Consider the following 18,069-nt stretch of genomic DNA (forward strand, 5'->3'; position numbering starts at 1 on the left):
GAGGCAGTGGTGGGGTTTGGAGTCGAGACACTGAGCACAAAGCCTGTGTGTCCTCTGCGCGAACTGCACCATCTCCAGAGAGAAGGAAACGCCCGAGGGAAAGCCGTGAGGAGATACGGACCACGTGGATGCCTGAGGGGCTCAGTCACGACCAGACCCTTTCTTCTCTAAGGCAGTGAGTCAGGATGGTACCCGGGCAGACCCCTGCTCCCCCCCGCCAGAAGCCGGGCTGAGCCTGCAGCTGGGAGCCCCTCCCCTCGGGCACGCTCCCCGCTAGGGCCCCGTGGAGGTGGGGCTGCCCGAGGGTCGGACACAGAAGCGGTTCCAAGTGGGCCACTGCCAGGAGAGCCCAGAGCCTCGGAGGAGCCCGCGTTGCCCTGGGCGACGACAGACGGGCCTCCAGCCCGGGTCACTCCCGGGAGGAGAGGCTTGCAGGCCTGCCATGCCCTCTCTCCCCGCCCGGGCCCGCCAGCCGGAATTGCACGTGCACGCCCATCCACGGGCGCTAGGGGCCAGATGGTTTCCCGTCCTGGGGCCCGCCTGTGGGGCTACCGAGAGCTGCCGGCAGTCTCCAGTGTTTATGAAATATGCCCGATTCTTCTCTCCCTCCCTCCACCTGGGCCGGCCTTCCCCTCCTGAAGCCTTAGCTCAGATGTCACCTGTGGGAGGTCGCCTCTCCCGGCCACCCTGGCCCCGGTGGCAAACCTCCTGCCCCCCCGGCCCCACCCCTGGCCCCTTTGGTGGCACATGTCACCCTCTGATGGACCACATCCCGTGCTCACGCATTTGCTTATTTGTCTCCAGCTGAGCTCCAAGCGGCAGGACCCTTGGCTGCTGCTCGCTGAGGAGTCCCTACCCCTGCCTGGGAGACTGGAGCTGCCGTGGCCCGCAGGACGGGTGTGGGGTGACCACGGGGAGCAGGGCAGAGGCGGTGGCCTCGTGGCTCCCCTCATCCACGACTGGGCACCCCCGAGGGTCTGAAGGTGGACGGGAAGTTCCCCCAGGAACCCAGATGGCCCAAGAGGCCAGAATACCCTCCTCCCTGGAGATGCCTCCTGGTCTCTGGGAAAAGGTTGCAGAGTGAGAGAGTGAAAGGATCTGAAAGGCAAGTGATCTGAACAAGGGCCTCGTTCGGCGCTCACAGGCGGGCAGCCAGGCAGGAAGCTAGCGCCTGCCAGACGGGAAGAGACGGGGAAGAGACCCAAGCCAGCGCGGGGTGCAGTGGCTGCTCTGAGGTCGGGCTCGTGAGCGCAGGGCGCGTGGCCTCGGAGAAAGCCCTTGATTAAGAAAGACAAGGATAAACCGGAAGGCGCTTCTTGCCATCAAAGGCCGATTTCCCTCCGTGTCGGGTCACGGCCCACCGGCTCCAGCAGCCCATGAAGCAGCTGCCTGCCTCCCCCGCCCCGAGGAGGAGCGGCTAGAGAGCCCTGGCCAGGCGCTTTGGAAGGGAGGGGGGGTGTTCCTTAAACTGCACACTTGTCTCAGATCTTTAGAGGAGTGATGTTGCTTGTATTACCTCGCATATTCTATCGTCCGCCCGCGGTTCTTTGTCTCGTAGTTTTCCTGGCATCAGAGCTGAATGGGTTTACCAGTTCTCTGGAGCCTTGGGCCCCTCCTGTGATGTTGTCCCTGAGCCCCTTCCTGCTGCCCAGCTCCCTCCCCTCCCCCACGCTCCCTCCTCCTCTCTTCCTGCCCTCCCCTCCCCCTCCCTCTCCTCTCTCCCCTCCCGTTTCCCTTGGCCTCCCCTCCCCCTCCCACGCTCCCCCAGAGAAGACACGCTCCCTGCAGATCAGCCACGCTGCTTGGATGCCCTGCTGAGTGGAGACGCATTGACCTCCTTGACATCAGTCTAATCTGCAAACTCGGTGCTGTTGGCCCTATTTTCCAGATAACGAACCAGAGGGGCAGAGGTCTGTTTATTTCCCCGTGGCCTCAAGTCCTCCGCCGGCCGACCTGGGCTCTGCACCAGGGCTCCTCAGTCCCCCCACAGCGGCCGGAGGCCACCTGGGGATGGACACCTGCTCCCATCCAGACCTGGCCGTGTCCTCTGAGCCTCCGTCCGGGCCTGGCCGTGTCCTCCGAGCTGGATGCGCTGACACATCCTGACTCTGGGACCCTGTGGCTGCGTCCCTTGGCCCTTCCGTTGAAGATTTGTTTAAATCTTTTTAAAATGGGGCCAAGAGCACTGAATCCCTTTTCACCTTTTGTGTGGCGAATCTGCCCTGGGCCGTGGGGAGGAGCAGGCGGGCGTCTGGCCTGAGGTGGCGCGCAGTGTTCCCGCTGCGGGGCCTGGACTGCACTCCTGAACCTGTCCCCTCCTTCGTTCTGATGACAGTCCTGGGGGTGAGAGGCACAGTGCCTGTTCTGCAGACGAAGAAAAGGCGAGCTGGCCTGTAGGGGCTTGCAGACCACAGGTGGCAGGGCAGGCTCCAGGGCGCCCTCCCCGAAGGGCTGCCTGTGTCCCTCACGCCTCAGTGTACCCTTGCTCTGAGGGTGCCGCACGCATCCGTAAAGACTCCCTGGACTGTGAAACTCTGAAAAAGCCTCTATTCTGGCTGATAAAGATCTTATTGGCACACAATGTGTTCCTAATGCCTGGTTCGTTCTGTCGCTGCACAAGTGATCGTCTTGTTCAGAAGTGCCAGGAGCAGTGGGAACCGCACCGTGCTCGGCAGAGGAGGCCTGAGATGATGGGGGGTTGGGGGTCCAACGGGGTCGACGAGCAGTGAGTCGGGCCCCCCACCTGCCGGCCCGGGGGAGACCAGTGACCAGACTGCCGTGGCTGAGCTCGAGAGCCCCTCATGAGGCCAAGGCTGACGGCCGTGCGTTGATTCTGGATTGATGCGGCTCTGCTGTCGCGTAGCCCCACGCAGACAGGATGTCTCCGAGAAGGGAAGAGTTCTGTTTGATTTTGTGACTTTTTTTTTTTATGGTCATTGAGTCAACCCTGGCTACAGCTCTGCTCTTTTAAGAACTCAGGGTGACGTCTGTAAAACGGGAATCGTCACAGTGCCGTTTTCAAAGCGCCACTTCGAGGACTAGGTTTTGCCCATAGTAAGCTTGGCCTCCAGGAAGGGCTTCGCACGGTTGCGTCTCTTATTTGGCGGTTGTTTCAGTGGTCTGCTGCTGTGTAACCACCCCGAGGCTTAAGGGCTTGAAGCTACAACCGAGTCAGCACTGGGAGTCTTCGAGTCAGGACTCAGCAGGAACGTGCCGGCCGGCGCGGCCCGCCGGGCTCTGGAGGGTCCATGGGGGCCCTGGGCTCTGGCTCTTGGACAAGGCCCCCCGGGTCCTCTTCTGTGTGGTCTGCCCTGCGTGAGATTTCTCCTCCTCCAGTGGCTTATTCAGAGCTTCAGAGGACCTCAATGAGGCCCCTTAAGCTGCACCTAGAACTCAGTTGCTGTGTCTTCCCCCCACATTCTCTGGGTCAGAGCATGTTCACAGGCAGCTCTGTGTCCAGGGGAGACACGTAAGTCCTGGATCCTGGTAGAGGTGAGGCCTGTCCCCCCGCAGAGGCTGTCCAGGATCGTGGGGGGCGTCCCCTGCACAGCTGGCCTTGAGCTCTGTGTCGGAGAACCCTCAGCACACTCCCTGAAGGGGGTAGGTCTCAAAGGCGCCCAGGACCCAGGCAGGAGGCCCCCGCTCTGGTTACCCAACTGGGATCAGCAAGTGTTTTCTGCTAAGAGCTAGAGAGAAAATGTTTTGGGTTTTGCCTTCATCTAAATTTTAGATTTCGCCAATTTGAGCAACTGTTCCTGCCAAAAGGCTCAAAGACTGATCATCTTTTTAACATTTTTCCATTTGCATTTAAACAATTTAAAACCGTGCTCAGCTCCCAGGCTGCACACGGAGGGCTCACTGGATTTGGGCTGCGTGCAGGCCGAGGTAGACCATCCCCTCCCTTCCAGCGCCCTCCTCGGCCTCCTCAGTTGGAGCCCCTACAGCTCTGGGGTCCGCAGGGCCAGGAGGACCCTCCACCCGCTCTGAGAATCCCTCCCAGGGTGGAGCCCTGGGTCTTCCCTACCCCCTCCGTGTCCCTGCTTCCGAGCTTGCCAGGCCCTGGCCGCCCCCGTGGGTACGGGAGACGCGTCCGGGGCACGGTGGCTTAGGTGGGGCTAAAACTCAGCCTCTGTCACTGTGTCGTATTCTCAGCGCATCTCGCTCTGAGGAGGCTCTTGAAAATTTCACGTTGGGAGAAGAGAAAGAATCTGAAGGTGTCCCGTTCTTTGGGCGCAACAGGCAATGTGGAAGTTGGTTTGGCATGGGGCTGAAGAGGCTGCAGGGCCCAGGGCAACTGGGATGGTGTTTCTCCAGCCCTAGTTGTTCCACGGTCAGCTTCCTGCCTTATCCCTTGACGAGCAAATGTTACAGAGGAGCTGGAGGGAGATTGGCCAAAGAAAGAGCTTAGAGCTTTACCGCAGAGCCTTGGAACGGGGGTGCTTTCTCCCCGGGTAACTGTGTGCTTGACGCCTCATCCGAGGACCGCTGGCGGCCTGCTAGAGCACATTCCAGAACCAGACACACCAGGTGTGTGGGCGCGGGGTCCTCCCACCAGATCAGAAGTCTGACGGTTTATTCAGAATTTTACGGGTGCCTCCTTCAGAGTCAGCACAGCCCCTGCAGAAGACAGTTCGGCAGTTTCTTAAAAAGCTAAACATAGTCTTCACCGTACGGTCCTGCCTTCTTGCTCCTAAGTGTTTACCCAGACAAACTGAAAGCGTGTGTCTGCACAGCAGCCCGCAGACACGGGTTTACAGCAGCTTTAGTTGTAGCCACCAAGCCCTGAGTGCTGGCGAGACGCCCTCCCGCAGGTGAGTGAGTAGATAAACTGCCACACGTCTGGATGGTGGGGTGTTATTCAGCACTCAAGAGAGGAGCTCTCAAGCCCTGAAAAAGCCTGGGCGAGCCTCAGTACACACGACGAAGTGGCAGAAGCCAGCCTGAAGACACTGCTCAAGCTTGGCTCTCGTGTCTGGAAGAGGCGAAACTAGAAGACCGTGGAGAAGATGGCCCATCACCACGGTCGGTGGGGGGCCAGGGCGCAGAGGGGTCTGCGGGCGCGGAGACTCGAGTACAGTCGTGGCACTCGCCATGGTGCGTTTTCAAAGCCCGGTGAGACGCACAGGCCGAGAGAGAGCCCTGACGTAAACGCGGGGTCCTGGTAGAGGCCGGCTCAGGGGACAGCGAGGTGCAAATGCAGGTCCGTCAGCTGTAGCAAAGGAACCACGTGGTCCAGGTCGCGGAGGCCAAGGCCAGGCGTCCCGGGTGCAAGCCCCGGCTTTGCCCTGACCGGCTGCTCACCCGAGGCTGGACTAGGCCGCCTGACCCGTCTGTCCCTCCTCCTCCATCTTTGAAACGGGCTGCTCCTTCTGCTGGCGCCTCACGAGGGCTCCACGTGCCGGAAGAGAGGAGGCCCCGGCCCTTGGTCAAAGTCCTGATCGTTGCTGCTCTCAACTGCTGCCCCGGATTCCACAAAGGCCCGTCCGCGTCGGCCCAGGACGGTGGGGGCCGGGGCGGGGGGTGGTCCTGGAGCAACATCCTTCCAGCTGCTGCCGGCCTGTGGCCTCCTAAGAGACCAGGGCTGCCCCCTGCCCCTGCCCCTTCCTCCCTGGTTCTGAGCCCAGGCTGGCAGAAAGCCGTTCATACCCTGCTTACAAGACAGGCAACATCCCGACGCCCCTGAACACGTGGCTCGAGGGGCTATGGTAACGGTCACAATGACAGACAGCCGTGGAGCTGGTGACCGGGCCCCGGGGCCGCCTCTGCCTCCCGCGTGCCACTGGGAGGCCGCCGGCTCCAGCCTTCCTGCGAGCCTGCCTCTCCTGTCATGAGTTTCCTGCGACGGGAACCATGTCGCCAGGGCAGCCCCTCGCGGGGGCCTGCAGGGCACCGGGCATCTCCTGGGCTGGGCTGTGCTCCCAGTGCCAGAGACGGTGCATCCGTCTCCTTTGGGGGCAGACCCAAGGCAGCCTCCCGTCCGCGCGGCGGTCCCTGAGCAACGGCCTTCGCCCAGAGCTGGCTTCCTGGGTGGGTGGGAGCAGGAGCGCCGGACTGGATGGTGGGAGCCAGTAGGGCTCAGACAGTCTGGACCAGCCCCGCCAGATGGAATAGAATGCAAGCCAGAGCTGCCTTCAGGCAGCCATGTGTCTGAAAACAGAAAGAGGGGAAGTTAGTTCTAATATATCTTATTGAACCCAGTATATCCAAAGTGAACAATTCTCCACGGGCTATTCTGCACTTGGGGGTTTTGCACCCAGAGGTGCATCTCCGTTTCACTGCTGCTTCTCAGAGGCTTGGAGCCGCACGTGGCTGAGCGGCTGCTCAGGGGGCCAGTGCAGGTCTCCCCTAGGCCTGCGCTCCTAGGTGCTCGGCTCTCTCGCGGGTTCCGTCTCTAGCAGGTTCCCCTTTGCAGAGAGGTGGAGATGTTTGTTATAACAGCAGCTCACTGGGGGCAAAGTCTGCTTCTTGCTGACTGAGGGTGTGTGGCGCTGAGGTCACCACCTCTCTGGCAACTCAGATCTTAGAGCCGTCTCATCCCATCCCGGGCAAAGCCGGCGTGATGGACTCTCAGGGTCCCCAGGAGGAAATGCTCCTGCTAACCCCTGAGGCTGTCCCGTTACTAACACCCGCAGGTGCTGTGGGGTTCAGAGTGGCCTTGGGCGCTCCGAGCAGGGCTGGCTGGCTGCGTCTCAGAGGACGCAGCGGGCTTCTCAGCACCAGTCAGGAGAGCTTAACTCTGTGGACATGGACCGCAAGGAGCAAGTCAGTACAAGAGTCAGAACAAACAGCATTGAAAGCTTCAAGCGGCCTTTAGGGTGTGTGGGTCATTCTGGCCAGAGTCAGAGTTCCGCACCCTGGACTCCTGACAGTTACCCGAACTCGGGGGCACCTTCCAGCCCGCGAGCAGGCGGGCCTGGATGGTGAGATGCTCGGATGTGGGTGGAAGTGGAGTCCAAGGTAAAGCTGGTTCCCTACCCAGGCCGCACTTCAGCCTCGTGGGTCACACAGCAGTGTGGGGCCTCCGCACAGCCTGTGTTCAAAATAAACAAAAACTGAAATAGATAGACAGCAGTTTTCCTATACAGCTAAGAGAGCTATATTTAACATCCTATAATAACCTAAATGGAAAAGAATTTTTAAAAACATATATAGGTGTGTGTGTCTGTGTGTGTGTGTCTGTGTGTGTCTGTGTGTGTCTGTGTGTCTGTGTGTGTGTGTGTCTGTGTGTGTGTGTGTCTGTGTGTGTGTCTGTGTGTGTGTCTGTGTGTGTGTGTCTGTGTGTGTGTCTCTGTGTGTGTCTGTGTGTGTGTGTCTGTGTGTGTGTCTGTGTGTGTGTGTCTGTGTGTGTGTGTCTGTGTGTCTGTCTGTGTGTCTGTCTGTGTGTGTGTGTCTCTCTGTGTGTGTGTCTGTGTGTGTGTCTGTGTGTGTGTGTCTGTGTGTGTGTGTCTGTGTGTGTGTGTCTGTGTGTGTGTGTAGTCTTCCCTGGTGGCTCAGATGGTTGAAAACCCGCCGTTTGATATCTGGGTCAGGAAGATCCCTGGAGGAAGGCATAGCAACTGACTCCAGTATTCTTGCCTGGAGAATCCCATGGACAGAGAAACCTGGTGGGCTACAGTCCACGGGGTCACAAAAGAGTCGGACACGACTGAGTGGCTTAGCACAAACGCATGCATATATATGTGACAGAGCCGCTTTGCTTTATACCGGAAGCTAACACAATATTGTAAATCAACTGCCTTTCTATTAAAAATTCTTAAAAACACTAAGATACTGATTAATGAGAACAGATTGAGGGCCTCTCTTTAATATAGTTACAAGAACAAATTTTACTCAAGGGCTTTTGAAATATAGTTACAACAACTGGAATGATGATTTTGAATCTTGTTAAACTAATCCTCAGAGCCTTTTGATTCATATTTTATTAATCCCAGTGTGAGTGGTTCCGTGTATTTGAAAGCCATAAATTGTAGTTTTAAAACAAATGTGTCAATATTCAGAGCATAACTTAGTATCTGTTTGGTTTGGGGCAAGTTTCATAGGCGCTGTGCATCTCGGTTCTGTGCCCTGAAGTCTGAAGATAGCGGTCGTTGCTGGCTCCCTGGGCCGCACACACTGTGCAGCGTGACATGCTAGGAGCTGGGCGAGTGAGCCCTCCTCTCCCAGACAGGATCTGTGGCCCTCTACTCGCTCAGGTCAGGCCATCGGGGACTGGTAGGGCTCCAGCATTTCACGTCATTAGGGAATAAGCTAGGGACACATTTTGGTAGGGTTTTTTGTGCTTTTCACGTTTGTACTGTCTGAGTTTTCAGACAAGAACAGTCTTCAAGAGAAACTAAGGGCTCTCTGCAGGTCCCTCTGGCTCTCCTTGTCTTGCCGAGGAAACGAGCTCTGAAGCTACCACATCCGAACATGCGCCCCGTTCCCACCCACACGGAGCCAGGAGCACATCCTCCTCACGCCCCAGTGAGAAATAGTAACTCGTTAAAAGAACGGGGTGGACAGACATACAGGAAATTAGCTCATGTCCCAGGACATTGCTTAGACGTAGGGGAAACATAGCCTAGGGTATGCCAGGGTCCTCTAGGACGCCCCAGGGTCCTCTAGGGCACCCCAGGGTCCTCTAGGACGCCCCAGGGTCCTCTAGGGCGCCCCAGGGTCCTCTAGGGCGCCCCAGGGTCCTCTAGGGCGCCCCAGAGTCCAGTTTGTCTGCAGAGCTGCAGGCAGTTGTACTGAGCGCCTGTCGGAACCCTCCACCCAAGTCCTGGGGCGCCACCACTGTCAGCAACGTGTGTGCTCAGGCCCACAGCCTACCTGCGAGGCAGTGTCTCTTAGAAATCCGCGTCAGTACTACCCCCTTTCCCAGGGTGGGGCAGGGGGCCTAGAGCGTGAGGACGATGTGCTCCTGGCTCCGTGTGGGTGGGAACGGGGCGCATGTTCGGATGTGGTAGCTTCAGAGCTCGTTTCCTCAGCAAGACAAGGAGAGCCAGAGGGACCTGCAGAGAGCCCTTAGTTTCTCTTGAAGACGGTTCTTGTCTGAAAACTCAGAAAGTACAAACATGAAAAGCCTGCACATCTGAGAGTCTCCAGGGGGTAGAGGGGCGAGCAGGGGACAAGGTCTCTGGGCCCATCACCAGCTGCAGCCAGTGGGTTCATTTACGCAAGTATTTAAACCAGATCTAAGATGCCACGTGTCATGTTACACCCACAGACACATCTCTGAGGCGCATGGGCCTTGCATAGTTCTCACTTCTAACTGAAGGACACTTTGTAACTAACCCTCAGACCTTGTAGCCAGGGAACAACGTTAGCAACAATCCTCTAACATCATCCAATCTCAAGACTGGAGTTTAGTTTTACTGACTTCTTTTTACAGTTGGTTTGAATCAAGATTCAGACAAGGTCCAGCTTGTACATTTGCCCTTATCTCTCCCTGGGCAATTCATTGTACTTTCATAGAAGTCAGCGAGGCCGAACCTCCAGTTGGGAAAAGGAAGACTAGACTCCTCTGCCCGTATGACCCAGGTCAGATCACCAAGGGCACCGCTGCCCGAGTGCCTCTTTCTATAATCCCTGGTGGCGACAAGCATCGTCGCCACCTCGTGTGGAGAGCGGAGTGTAAGCGCCTGCACGCTTGCCTTCCCTGTTCGCTCACTGAATGCAGTCGATGTTTTTGCCTACTCACAGATAATCGCCTATCAGCCGTATGGGAAGTCCGTGGACTGGTGGGCCTATGGCGTCCTGTTGTACGAGATGTTGGCCGGGCAGGTGAGTTTCGCGTTTTCACGTTCATGTGCGGCCGCGTGGCGTGACGGCTGCAGGTCTATCAGGCCAAGGTCGTGGGACGCGGCCGATTCCGGTCGGACTTCCCTGATCGTGGTGAGAGCGGGAGAACTGGTGCCAAGCTCATCTTCTGATCAAAAAAGCCCTGTTGGCGGGGTGCAGACGGCGCACCTTTCTCGTCACCCACTGAAGCCCCCACGCGGTGCAGACGGCAGCCGCCTGCTGTGCTTCCGTGTCTTAGCCGGGGCCGGGGTGAGGTGCATGGTTCTCCAGAAAGCACCAGCTGCTGCGTGTGTGGAGATAGTCATCGTCAAAGGAAGATGTTAGTTAAACCCAAAGAGGTGTTTCAGTAGCTTCTCCGTCTGCCCTTATCTCTCCCTGGGCAATTCATTGTACTTTTCATAGAAGTCAGCAAGGCCGAACCTCCAGTTGAGGAAAGGAAGACTAGGCTCCTCTTGCCCGTGTGAGCCAGGTCAGATCACCAAGGGCACCGCTGCCCGAGTCCCTCTTTCTAAGGTGTGGCTTCCTGTCCATGTCACTAGGCTCAGGACACGAGCCGCCGTTGGCAGACAACCCCCCCAAACCTCAGTGGGTTAGCAGCAACAGGGGCACGTCCGTCTCTGGGTCTCGGGGCAGGCCTGTGGGTGGGGAGCTCAGCCCGCAGTCGTCCACGGACCACGCTGCTCCCGGCTGTGGCTCCGCCATCTAGGGCCTCAGGTTCCACCGCTGCCTCCTCCTTACTCAACTGGCCGGTGGAGAGAGGGGGGGCAGAGTGTTGAGGGGCCAGCCTGGAGCCCACATGCATCTCTCCTGCCTGCGCTGTGCTGGCCACGGGCCCCCGAGAGGCAGAGGACTGGCCACGCGCTTGGCGTGGGGCTGCGGGGCTGGGGCGCCCCAGGCACATCTCAGCCGTTTCTGCCAATGATCCTGTCCCGGGCAGCTTCCGGTGACCTCTTAGCCTTCCAGGGGCTTCCCTGGTGGCTCAGCTGGTAAAGAATCCCTCCTGGGTTCGATCGCTGGGTTGGGAAGATCCCCTGGAGAAGGGAAAGCCTTTCCACCCAGTAGTCTGGCCTGGAGAATTCCATGGACTCTGTAGTCCACAGGTACACAAAGAGTCAGACACGACTGAGCGATTTTCTCTTTCCCATCAGCCTCCAAGTGTGCCGAGGAGTTTGCCCTCTGTAGCTAAGAGCCTTCGTAGGAGAAAATGTAAATAAATACCCCCAAAGAAGTCTCTGAATCTTTGTTCTTGGGAAAGAGTCACCCTTTCTGACAAGTCACCTCCATCAACTCACTTATTATCCCTTCAATGCGGATGTATTAAATGTGCCTGGTGAAGGTTCTGAGCAGCACACAGACCTGACCTTCAGGAAGCCTGCAGTCTAGAGAGAGACCGTAGATGAGGAGCGTTTGCCGCTCAGCGTTGGCAGGGACTGGTTCCCGGACCCCGCAGACCGCCGGGTTCCTGGGGTGACTGGCTCCCCGACCCCACAGACAGCCGGTTCCTAGGGGGACTGGCTCCCCGACCCCACAGACAGTCGGTTCCTGGGGGGACTGGCTCCCCGACCCCACAGACAGCCAGTTCCTGGGGGGACTGGCTCCCCAAGCCCGCAGACAGCTGGTTCCTGGGGGGACTGGCTCCCTGACCCCACAGACAGTCGGTTCCTGGGGGGACTGGCTCCCCAACCCCGCAGACAGCTGGTTCCTGGGGGGGACTGGCTCCCAGCCCCCGCAGACCACTGGGTTCGTGGGGTGACTGGCTCCCCGACCCTGCAGACAGCCGGTTCCTGGGGTGACTGGCTCCCCAACCCCGCAGACAGCTGGTTCCTGGGGGGGACTGGCTCCCAGACCCCGCAGACCACTGGGTTCCTGGGGGGACTGGCTCCCCAACCCCACAGACAGCCGGTTCCTGGGGGAACTGGCTCCCTGACCCCACAGACAGCCGCGTTCCTGGGGTGACTGGCTCCCCAACCCCACAGACAGCCAGTTCCTGGGGGGACTGGCTCCCTGACCCCGCAGACAGCCGGTTCCTGGGGGGACTGGCTCCCCAAGCCCGCAGACAGCTGGTTCCTAGGGGGACTGGCTCCCCGACCCCACAGACAGCTGGTTCCTGGGGTGACTGGCTCCCCGACCCTGCAGATTGCCGGTTCCTGGGGGGACTGGCTCCCCGACCCCGCACACCGCCGGGTCCTGGGGGGACTAGCTGCCCGACCCCACAGACTGCTGGGTTCCTGGGGTGACTGAGGGGGACTGGCTCCCCGACCCCGCAGACCTCCGGGTCCTGGAGGTGCGAGTGCTGGAGTCGACGGCACAGTGTCTGCGCAGGCCGGGCGTGTCCTGTGTTACTCAGTGCACCCGACACGGTGTAAGTGCTACGTACGTGGTTGTAAATACGGTATCAACAGTCTGTGTTTGCTGAAAACCAGCACGCTGTAAGCACTACGTATGTAGCTGTAAATACGGCATCAGTGCTCTTTAAGTGTTTGCCGGTGTGTGGCAAATCCAAGTTTCCCTTTTCCTGTATTCATGTATTTTTGGCCATCCTGCATGGCTTGTGGGATATTAGTGTCCCAACAGGGATCAGACCCGGGTGCTGGCGGTGAAGGCAGGTCCTAGCCACGGGATGGCCGGGGAATCCTGGGTTTTGCTTTTTAAAATGTTTTGGACTTTTGTTTCACTTTCGACCTACGGTTGGTTGACTGTAATAGCAATAAACTCAGAAGAAGGGTAGCAAACCAGGAGAGGAACATGCAGGCTTGGAGGAGGGAAGTCTGGAACGTCAGCTAGGGTGGCCAGGGAGGACCTAACGGAGAAGATGAAGTTAGGACTGCAAGGAAGGGAGGGGTGTCCACGAGCATTCCAGGCTGGGCGACAGCAGGCAGAGGCCCTGGGGCGCAGGTGTTCGGTGATGCTGGAGAGACGCCAGGACGCCGCGCAGGTGGCTGGAGTGGAGTGAGGAGGACCCTAGGGCAGCGCGGGGAGGGCGCCTGGCCCAGGGCCTGGGGGTCGGGCGACTGCTGGCTTCCCGCTGGGCTGGGAGGCCCCACCCCCCGCCCGTGGCCTCTCCTGACTTGATCGCGTCCTACGTCTCAGACACACTGAGACAGTCTTTTAAGAATTGAGAAATGAGAGGCTCTGCCTATATTGGGCCATTATTTCTCAGTGATGTTAGCGCTTGGTATTAAGAAAGGGGCTTGTGTATTATTTATTTAGGTTTTTTCCCCTCAAGGAAACATTCTTTTTAAGATTAAATACCTCAGTTGGTAAACACAGAAAAGCCAGTTCCACAGCAGCATTGTCAGCGAGACCGCAGCTGGCAAAGCTCAAGTTTGCCTCCATCCAGCTAATTTCCGGAGAAGGCAGTGGCAGCCCACTCCAGTACTCTTGCCTGAAGAATCCCAGGGACGGGGGAGCCTAGTGGGCTGCCGTCTATGGGGTCGCACAGGGTCGGACACGACTGAGCGACTTAGCAGCAGCAGCAGCAGCTAGTTTCCCCTTTCAAACTTTGACAGTAAGACTGGCTGGATTGTAATCCCTGTGGGAGGCGTCTGTTCACGAAGCCACAGAAAGCTTAGTTCCCCTCGATCCACGTGAACGACCCGACTCAAGTCCAGACAGCAAGGCTGCTTTCCCTGATTCACACTTGTGTGGCAGCTGCGAGGCTGGGGGTGACACGTTGGGATCCGTTTCCACGGGTGCCCGTTACAGGAGAGATGGGCTGGTCATCGCTGGCCAGGGGAGACGGTCCCGCTCAGGCCTGTGGCCAGGTCACCCCGCCACCCCCTCTGCCATCCTGTCCCCCCTCCATCCCCAGGCCTCCTGGGCATCCTCCCCAGAGAGCTCCTCCTGGGCCAGCCCCCAAGGCCTCAGACTCGAAGGTTCCCACAGCCAGTGGCTTCTAACACTCAGACTCATGCCCATGGAGTCGGTGACGCCGTCCAGCCTTCTCACCCTCTGTCCCCTCCTTCTCCTGCCCTCAGTCCATCCCAGGCCTTACAGGTAGCTGAGAAAAGAGATGAAAGGCAAAGGAGAAACGGAAAGATACACCCAACTGAATGCAGTTCCAAAGAATACCAAGGAGGGATGAGAAAGCCTGTGTGAGTGAATGATGCAGAGAAATAGAGGAAAACAATAGAATGGGAAAGACTAGAGATCTCTTCAAGAAAATCAGAGATACCCAGGGAACATTTCATGCAAAAATGGGCTCGATAAAGGACAGAGAGATGGTATGGACCTAAGAGAAGCAGAAGAGATTAAGAACAGGTTAATGGATTAATTATAATTTATTTGCAAATCGTTAGAAGCATTACTCGAAAGCATTTTCCCTAAAGGTTTTCGGGGTTGCCCAGGGCAAGATAACTAAAGAGGAAAAAAATGGAAAACACACTCAACCACCAACCTAATTAAAAGTAATCAGCCCACGAGGTGTGCAGCCCGCAGGAGCAAGGAGCCAGCTGTTCCCTGGCTCTGAGCGGCATCTGCGGCCGAGGGGTGAGCCTCTCAGCCTAAGTCGCCCCTCCCCCTCTTCCCCGCACCAGCCTCCGTTCGACGGCGAGGACGAGGATGAGCTGTTCCAGTCCATCATGGAGCACAACGTCTCGTACCCCAAGTCCTTGTCCAAGGAGGCCGTGTCCATCTGCAAAGGGGTGAGTCACAGGCCGGAGATGCCTCCTGGCATGTCTCAGAGGCATCCGGGGGGCCACGCGCCCACGCCCCCAGGTTTCAGGTGGCGCCTTTCTTGTGACAGAGTGTGCTTTTGCGAACCATGAGTCTTGGTTCAGAGCATTTGGGTCCAGACAGCAAGCAGGCGCGTGATGCTGGCCTGCGACACTTCAAGCACACACCAGATGTAGCGACTGTGCCTTTAACAAGCTTGTTATCTGGCCGGGCGGATCTCAGTTGCGGCACAGGGGCTCTCGATCTGGGTGCAGAGCAGCCCGAGGGCGGGCGCTGGCGTCAGCCGCCTTCCCACCCACCCCTGGTGGTGTTCCGGTGGATCTGTTCCTCTCTTTTTTCAGTTGTACTGATTGTAGTTGAGAAAAATGGCGTGTATTTAAGGCCTAAGTGTGATGGTCTGACCTAGAGGCACAGTGTGAAAGGGCTCCCACAGCTGACTTCACTCATCCATCACCTCACATCACCTTTTTTATCTTTTTGGCAAGAGCGCTCCGGCTCGGCTATCAGCGGGTTTCTGCACACAGTCCGGGACTGTGCACGGCAGCCCCTGCGTTGCCCTGTCCCACTGAGAGCCTCTTTCTCCCCCGCCTCTAGCTGATGACCAAGCACCCCGGGAAGCGGCTGGGCTGCGGGCCCGAGGGCGAGCGGGATGTGCGGGAGCACGCCTTCTTCCGGAGGATCGACTGGGAGAAGCTGGAGAACCGTGAGATCCAGCCACCCTTCAAGCCCAAAGTGGTGAGTCGGTGCCCGGCCCTTCTTCCTGGGGATCCGGGGCTTTCTTCTGGAGGGAGGGGGCTGGTGACCCCCCAGCCTCTGCAGTTCCCAGCGGGCCTCAGTCGTGTGGCCCCCATGCCCTCCGTAGGCAGCAGAGCTCCCCCAACACGATGTGAGAACCAGGGCAGGACCTCCTGGCTTGGCCTTGGCAGGCCCCCTGGACTCTCTCAGCTCTCTCAGCCTGGCTTCAGCCAGCGGGGACCCCAAAGCATAAGGAGGCCTCAGCCGGCCCACCGGCAGGCCTGGGCATGGTCCGCACACTGGCCGGGCCCACGCCCCAAGGACCGTGTCCGCCCGTCTCCAGCACGGCGCCTTGGCTTCCGTTCTTCCTGTATGACCTCCCCTGGGCCTGTTCCGTCTACAAATTCGCTCGTTTAACCCTCTCAACAACCCGGGAGGTGGCCACTGGGGTCCCCAGTTTACAGTTGAGAACACGGAAGCACAGAGAGGCTGATTCACTTGCTCGAAGACACACACAGCTAAGTGGTGGACCCAGGATGCGGCTCTGGTGTTCTGGCCCCGGGACCTTTCCCCTTTGCCCGTGGCTGCATCTTCACACCCCATCTCAGCCAGGAGGGGGGCGGCCTCCCAGAGCACTGGGGAGCAGCCATGCTAACAGGCAGCGTCAGAGCGTCCACGGGGCTAGTTCAGCCTGAATCTGTCTCCTCCGACGGGCCGCCTGAGCCTGCACAGGGACCCTCCCGGGGCGCCGAGGTAGCCCTGGGGGGCTTGTGGCTTTCTTAGAGCAGCAGCTTTCTCATTCAATCTGCTTATGTGTCCTCTCCTCCAAGAATAAAGTGCTGCTGGTGAGCCTACTGATTTTCTTTTTCCAAGATATTTTTAGCACAAACTAAAGAAAAGCTGAAATTAATCAGGTCAGTTGACTTCCTCCTGAGTCATCATTTCAAGTAGGGCCCTGTGTCTCTGCCACCCAGCTTCTCTGTAGCGGTCCCGGCTCTGAGTCAGGAAGCTCCCGTGGGAGTGGATCCCACCTCCACGCTGCAGAGCCTGGTGTAGGAGGGCATTGGATGAAGACAGTGATGAAGGGCGCTGCAGGAGGGCTCAGTGGAGTACTCCGTCAGGGATTTTCTCTCTCCCCTTTCAATCTATTTAGGCTTCTTAAGTTAAATATGAGAGGTATATGACAGTACACAACCCAGACAGCATATTAAAAAACAGAGACATGACTTTGCCAACAAAGGTCCGTCTAGTCAAAGCTATGGTTTTTCCAGTGGTCATGTATGGATGTGAGAGTTGGACTGTGAAGAAAGCTGAGCGCGGAAGAACTGGTGCGTTTGGACTGTGGTGCTGGAGAAGACTCTTGGGAGTCCCTTGGGCTACAAGGAGATCCAACCAGTCCATCCTGAAGGAAATCAGTCCTGAATATTCATTGGAAGGACTGATGCTGAGCTTAAACTCCAATACTTTGGCCATCTGATGCAAAGAACTGACTCACTGGAAAAGACCTTGATGCTGGGAAAGATTAAAGGCGGGAAGAGAAGGGGGCAACAGAGGATGAGATGGTTGGATGGCATCACTGACTCAATGGACATGAGTTTCAGTAAGCTTCGGGAGTTGGTGACTGACAGGGAAGCCTGGCGGGCTGCAGTCCGTGGGGTCGAAGAGAGTCGGACGCGACTGAGCGACTGAACTGACTGATACAACAGCATCCTGTGCACGTGCCCTAAGTCGCTTCAGTCGTGTCCGACTCTTTGCAACGCCATGGACTGCAGCCCGCCAGGCTCCTCTGTCCATGGGATTCTCCAGGCAAGAACACTACGGTGGGTTGCCATGCTCTCCTCCAGAGGATCTTCCCAACACAGGGATTGCACCCGCCTCCTGCTCCGGCAGCAGGTTCTTTAGCACTAGAGCCGCCTGGGAAGCCCACAGTAGCGTCCTACTCACAGCTCAGTTTCTGTGCAGCAACAGCGTAGAGGCACGGGCTGACCCTGCTTTGCGTGTTGAGCAAAGTGCAATTACTTGTCAGTCACGCTCCAGAAAGAGGGGACATGCAGCCGAGTCAACCAGAATATCCGTCGTCTTCTCTCTGTTCTAACTTCATCTTCAGAAGAAATCATTTCTTGGCACAGCCTCCCACTCGTGGCCACGGTGGCCCCAAACTCAGACATGGGGGAAACGTGGGGTCCTTGCTCTGGTAGTGGAGAAGGCAGGTCGCTCCCCAGGCCCACCGAACTCCCGGGACCAGAGTCAGGCAGCTGAGCCAGGATCAGGGTGTGTTTACTTCTTTATTCCTGGAGCCTTGCTGCTGCCCGGCTGGTGGTTAACCAAGCGTGGGTTACGGTACTAATGAAGGGGGTGGATCAGCTGCCCCTGGTTGTGAAGAAACAGCCCCGAGCTCAGGACAGAAGCAGGAATCATGGGGCAGAGCCCCAGACCTGCAGGGGGCGGGGCCTGGGACGGGGGCGGGGCCTGGGGCGGGAGGGGCGGGGCCTGGTTGAGGGAGGGGCCTGCTGGTGGGAGCGACTGGTGAGGGGCGCCGGCACGTGTGGACGCAGAAGAGGACGCTGCTGGAGAAGATGTAGAAGCGCGGAAGGCAGAACCGCGTGCGGGCTGGAGCAGGAGCAGGGCAGTGGCCTTTCTGTCCGAAAGCCGAAGAGCGTCAGCGGGGAGGGGCCCGGACAGTCCTCCTGACAGCAGGCGCCCGCGGGCAGCAGGGCGAGGCCTTGCCTCAGGGGACGGGCCCTCCCGCACCGGGAACAGCCCCAGGAGCGCCGATTCCACCCGCTGGAAGCTCCGTAGGCCCCGGACGTGCGGCCGCAGAGGGAACACGGCGGCCCCGATATTACCCTGCGACGTGGTTCCCTCGTCCAGAGCCAA

The 18,069-nt window shown here is 58.3% G+C and overlaps 1 protein-coding gene across 3 annotated transcripts in view; it reads left to right on the forward strand.

Moving 5' to 3' along the window:
- The window catches only part of PRKCA (protein kinase C alpha), a 288,858-nt gene that overhangs the window by 258,171 nt on the left and 12,618 nt on the right, over positions 1–18,069 (forward strand). For all 3 annotated transcript variants that reach the window (XM_060395901.1, XM_060395902.1, XM_060395903.1), the window contains 3 exons: positions 9,685–9,765; positions 14,319–14,426; positions 15,052–15,192. In XM_060395901.1, the coding sequence (XP_060251884.1) occupies positions 9,685–9,765; positions 14,319–14,426; positions 15,052–15,192 (330 nt within the window). The remainder of the gene's footprint in view (positions 1–9,684; positions 9,766–14,318; positions 14,427–15,051; positions 15,193–18,069) is intronic.

The sequence above is a fragment of the Ovis aries genome, chromosome 11 (assembly GCF_016772045.2).
Source record: "Ovis aries strain OAR_USU_Benz2616 breed Rambouillet chromosome 11, ARS-UI_Ramb_v3.0, whole genome shotgun sequence".
Classification (NCBI taxonomy): Eukaryota; Metazoa; Chordata; class Mammalia; order Artiodactyla; family Bovidae; genus Ovis; species Ovis aries.